Source organism: Cotesia typhae, unplaced genomic scaffold, assembly GCF_013202065.1.
Source record: "Cotesia typhae breed Kobodo isofemale line unplaced genomic scaffold, CoteBio_Ctyphae contig_20, whole genome shotgun sequence".
Lineage (NCBI taxonomy): Eukaryota > Metazoa > Arthropoda > Insecta > Hymenoptera > Braconidae > Cotesia > Cotesia typhae.
Genome location: NW_027423725.1, coordinates 2,588,308 through 2,594,307, shown reverse-complemented (window position 1 = coordinate 2,594,307; position 6,000 = coordinate 2,588,308). Strand labels below are relative to the sequence as shown.

General features: G+C 31.5%; 1 protein-coding gene across 1 annotated transcript; it reads right to left on the bottom strand.

Annotated features, from left to right (window-relative positions):
* Positions 1-750: 750 nt before the first annotated feature.
* On the bottom strand, positions 751-1,688 carry LOC141538316 (uncharacterized). The gene is made up of 2 exons (XM_074259699.1): positions 1,007-1,688; positions 751-912 (listed from the first exon to the last, which is right to left on the bottom strand). Exon 1 carries the CDS (start codon positions 1,662-1,664, stop codon positions 1,140-1,142), a length of 525 nt encoding a protein of 174 aa, XP_074115800.1. The 5' UTR covers positions 1,665-1,688; the 3' UTR covers positions 751-912; positions 1,007-1,139.
* Between the last annotated feature and the right edge of the window lie 4,312 nt (positions 1,689-6,000).

Genomic DNA, 6,000 nt, shown 5'->3' with positions numbered 1-6,000 from the left:
CGTAATATAAGCAGCCCAATTCCATCCTAATCCATCCGCTGCAAGGACCAATCACAGGGCCCAAGTCAGGAAAAGGCGCTAACAGCAGCCCCAGAATCACGGATCCAGTAACAATCAAAATTCCTGCAGAGAGTAAGTACATCTATTCACATAAAAATCCGTCAGTCTCAAATGAAGGCGTGGTAAGTTCGTATCTCGAAAGCGTCCCACATAAATAATTAAAACAACGGAATTAAAACCTCCGTTGCGTATTCTTTAAACTGTTAGTCCAAACCTCCACCGTTTACGCTACCGCTCTAAAAAAGCCCTTGGACATAACAACTTCATCAATTATTTATTTAATTTGATATAAAACTCGTACAAAATTTATTTATATATAAAAATTATATAAAATGTACTACAATGAGTCAGAACGTAATTTAAGAGATATAATTGAGTAATATAAATAATGAATATAATGAGAATAATTAACTTCATTTGAGAGAAAAATTCTACAACTTGAAAAATTATTTTAGAGAGCTCCATCGTCTATATTTTGTCAGACTAAGAAGTTTTTCTTGGTTTAATAAAATTTTCCTTGAAAAGAATTACTTTTATGATAAATCGAATTCTTTTTAATTCCGTTTCTATTGTTCTCAATACTTTTTTTAATCAGGAAAATTTTATTAAACCAAGAAAAACTTCTTAGTTTGACAAAATATAGACGATGGAGCTCTCTAAAATAATTTTTCAAGTTGTAGAATTTTTCTCTCAAATCAAGCTAATTGTCTTGTGTATGCAAATGTTATTGCATAAAAATGTTGACCACGCTACCCTTTTCGCGACCTCTTCCACGACCTTTTCCACGACCTCTTCCACGACCTTTTTTATTCTTGTGTCCACGTCCCCCAGCCATGTAACGAGCGGATCGGACTATAAAACAGAAAAAAGTAGTCAATTTTGTTGATAAGATGTAAATAATAAACTAATCAAATTTATATAATTAATGATAATTAATTATACTGACCTGATGACGTTGGAAAACCAGGCTCGAATAAAGGATACTCGACCAATCCCAGTTCTGGTGCTCGTCGTTGAGGTAAGTCTTCCGGAGGGACTTGTTGCACCTCTCGAATAACTTGCCTCTGTGGGACTTGTTCTTAGTTACCACCAGGAGCTGGTCCTCGAGGGACTTGGATCCCGGGAACTTGCACTCCATCGGCTAGTCTTTGAGGAAATGGTGGTGGACCATTCCATGTTCTCTGATTTTGCGGGGCGTGTCCTCTGTGGGCGTGGTTCTGTGAACCGTGTCCATAATGGGCCTGCCCACCGACATTTCGAGGCTGTGAGACTGCACCCTGACCCTGATGATGTGGGCCTTGTTCACCAAGAACTTGATCATCAGCAGTCCGACCATCTGCAGCAGGACCGCCACCAGCTTGATCATCAGCAGCAGGAACACCGCCAGCTCTAACACCTGCAGGTTGAACAATAAGAGCTTGTTCACCAGGAACTTGCCCTTGAGGCAACTCGTTTTGACCTGCTAATACTTGTGGAGGTGGGGGTGGAGGTGGAGGTGGATAAAAGACGTATAAATGCGCCTGATCAAAGGGCAGTCTGTAGTGTATTCCATGCTGTCGGGACAATTGATTGAAATCGTTCAGCGCCTGCTGAACGTTTCTCATAGCCTGGCTGAGAACATTACTTTCTGAAAAATTGAATTTACATTTTCATGATACTAACGTAAGCTGATAACTGTCAATTTTTTTAATTCTTATAACGAACCAATAAAAATAAAAAAAATTTTTTTCAAAATTTGCACTATAATTTTTTTCAATTTTCACGTGTGGAACTTTTTTATAATAATAATTTGATTGCCGTAAAATTTTATAAAAATTTGTGATGTCTGATAACCTCAGTGTAATTAACAATTTATACTGTTAATTAGTGATAATAATTAATAATATTAATATGATTTTAGATCCGAAAAACCAGGAAAAAATGTTAAAAAAATATCAAACTTACGGGAAAGCGGGAGTTGTTGGTTGTTGTCCACCATTGTTGATGAAATGATATAATCTGAAAAGTTATTAATGATAATATTAATAATGTTGATTATTAACAAATGTTAACAAAATATTAATGTTGACATTGAATGATAACTTGGTTTTTCACTTGGTATAATTATTTTTTATTTTATATAAATATAAACTCTAGCACAACACATTATAAATATTATTAATTACTTTTATTTTAATAATAAATTATTAATTACTTTTATTTTAATAATAAATTATTAATTACTTTTATTTTAATAAAAAAAAATTGTTCACTAACGTACTTACGTGTCAATTATATTGTAATGAGCACAAAACTAATAATGACCACGAAACAGAATATTCGACTGAAGCGCAATGATATAAGTAGATATAAATGTAAATTAACTGTGTGCACTATTATGTTAAAAGGGTTTCCTCAAAATTTCTTAAGATGCTCCCTAACTGCTATTTTTGTTAGCGCCACCTCATGCAACACCCGCGTGGACAAAAGTGTCATTATGGGTTTGATTAATTAACTTACTAACTTTCTGGTTCTTATTAATTTTAGCGCCACCTCATGAAACACGTGCGTGGACAACAGTGTTATTAAGGGTCTATTATTTAACTTGCTAAGTCTCTGGTTATTATAAATAAATTTTAGCGCCACCTCATGAATCACGTGCGTAGACAAAAGTATCATTAAAAGTCGATTAATTAACTTACTAACAAAAATATTTCTGAAAGATTAAACTAAATATTTTTTTAATGAAAATTTCCGGATGTAGGTAAATTTCAGTATCATGAGATAATTTTTATCGTAACAGTGAAACAAAACCATTTACAATTGTGATAGAATAAAATTTATAAATTGATATTTATAAATTATTCATAAGCTATAATCATACAAATGGTCGTCAGTTGCTTAATTCTGTAGATCAATCGTTGATAAGAAAATTAAAGTATTGTTATTCTCCCATTATCTAGTAGCATTAAAAAGAATTAGGAAAACGGTTGACCCTGAAGGCCACCCCTGCAACTTCCCGCTGATTCCATTCCTAGGCACATCAGATTGCACTAATGATGTTCCTAAGCTCTTCGAGCTCGAAAATACAATTTATGTGTTATTTTAAGCTCTCCGAGCTCAAAGAGATAGCTTTTCTATACGTTAGAGCTTTTCGACATTAAAAGTCGGATGAAAGTTTCATAAAACACTATTGTATGAATTTTCAATCCGCAATAACTTTTGGATAAACCAACCGATTTTCACGCGGTGGGTTGCATTCAATGCGGGGTTTTCAGAGTCATAAAGAAGCTAAAATTTTGGATAGATCAAATCAGGAATTTCGGAGTAATTCCGAAAAAACTCATTTTTTGGTTTTCTTTCGTTCATGATATCTCGCGAACGAATTTACCGAATTTGATCGGCTTTGCCGTGATCGACGTGGTTTTTTTGTGTTAAAAGCTATTCAGTGTTTGGAATTGATCAATTGAGCTATTCAAAAGTAATTCAAAAAAATATCGATGTTAAAAAAACACTTATTCCCAAATATTTCGACGAAGATATCTCTGGAACCAATCAACCGATTTTCACGTGCTTGACGGCGATCAACGCGGTTTCTTGAGTTTTGAAAATTATTCTTTCATCAAAAACAATTCGAAGTGAAATGTCGGAGTTATGTAAAAAACATACTTTTTTCGGTTTTTGTTAGTTCCCGATATCTCTCGAACGAATTAAGAGATTTTGAGCTGATTAGCGGCGATCGACGTAGTTTTTCAAGGTTGAGAGCAGAATAGTTTTCGGAGTTGATCAATAAAGCTGTTTAAAAGTTATCCAAAAAAAACCTTTTTCTGAAAATTTTATTTTTGAGATTTCTCAAAATCTAGCAAACCGAATCAATGCATATTTTCACATAATTTAATAGCAATGATACTCCTCGGATTGCCACCTATCTCGATCCGATCGGTTAAACCGTCCAAAAGTTATAACAGGCTTACATACACACACACACACACACACACACACACACACACACACACACACACACACACACACACACACACACACACACACACACACACACACACACACACACACACACACACACACACACATCCGTAAATACAGCCGCACGGAACAATCGCGAGAATAATCAGGACCACTTCCTAGGACCTCAAAACGTCGAGATCTGATGAAAAATCGATTTTCGCAAAACGGGGTAAAACCAATCACTTCCCGAATTTAAAGAAAATTTCAATTCACAATAATTAAAGAATAAAAATAATTATTATGGTAATAATAATAATATTACCAAAAATAAACGATCCAGAAAATTTGGTACCTATAACTTTCGATAAATATTTTAAACCATTAAAAATTCATGTAACATCAGATGATTATCATGTAATATCTCAAAGGAGTTTGATTTGACTTGTATATAAGTACCAATTTATCGATTATTATACAGTAGTTACTTTGATTTTAAATGTATGGTTGCAATAAAAAAATAAATTGTAAACTTTTCTAATACTTCGCTTGTAAACTTCTTATTGTAATTTCTCTTTTTATTAGTTGTATCCTTTAATTTCATTTTTCATTTATTTCATTAAATATCTAATTCTCTGTAATTTTTACAATTAAAATAAAACATTGAAACACATTTGTGAGGAATTTTTTAAATATTAATAATCCAGTGTGTAAATACTAATAAATGATTTATTAAATAGTAATAAATCATTTTTTAAATGTTAATAAATCATTTTTTATATATTAATAAATCGTTTGTTAAATAGTAATAAATATTTGGTTAGGACAAAAAAATAGCTGCTAATAAATGATTTATTAACTGTTAATACATATTTGTTAAGGACCTATCTTCTAATAAATTATTTATTAAATATTAACAAATCTTGTTAAATACAAAAAAATTCTTCTATCAGTGTATCATTGTTATTGTTATTATGATGTCGTAGCTAGTAAATGACACAATGCACCATGCGCATAGTTATAAGTCTTTTCACTGAAAGATTACAATTATTTGAAACTTACTCGATTGACTAACAATGCCACCTATAGGCAACGACTACAAAATGATAGAATATGTACACCATCCAATGGGAATAGCCTAAATCTTGAACTGCTGGCTTGCCCGAAGATAGTAAAACTCAAACAATGTTGATTTTCATATGTATTTAATCTAGTCTATAAATTAAATTTGGTAAGAAAAATATTTTTAAAAACATACTCATGTAAAGTCGTTTGATGGATTTTTCTAGAAATTTGTATTCATAAAGTAATTTTAACATTTTTTATTTGAAATTTGTGATATTCCCGCACAAAATTAAAAAGTCACAAATAAATAAAATATTGCGGGAAATGATATAATCATATAAATGGTTGTTGGTTACTAATTTTAGAGCTCAAATCCGAATAAAAAATCTAAAAATTTTTTTTTATTATATTAGCTAGTAGCATTAAAAAACTTAATATGACTAAGGGCTAGTTTTTTAACCCCACATAGAAAAAAAAAATTTCTTGAACTAAGAAAATTATAAGGAAGACCGAAGTTATTTTGGAGCAAGAAGAAATTTTCTTGGCTTAAAGAAATTTAACTTCGTTCCAAAAATTTTAACTTCATTCAAGAAATTTTCAATCTTCCTTAAGATTTTCTTGATTTAAAAAAATTTACGCTTGACTCAAGATTTTCTTTCTTTCTGTGCAGGTTTAAGTGTCTTATCATTATGAATATTATAAATATATATAGAAATATTTACAATTATAAAATACTTAAGCCCGGGGTTGATTTAAAAACTGGCCCTAAATCACATGGACGTTTTAGTTTGTATTGGAAATCAAATAATTAAATAAGAGCTTTAATTGTTTAAGAAAATAACAAAACAATCGATGTTTTAAATGTAATATTTTCCCGCTGAAAGTTCAATATAAATAAATAAGAGCATATTGGCAAGCATATCATCTTAGTTT

What these genes read in the sequence shown, in the direction of transcription:
- LOC141538316 (XM_074259699.1), bottom strand. Translation starts at nt 1,664, where the DNA reads ATGAGAAACGTTCAGCAGGCGCTGAACGATTTCAATCAATTGTCCCGA.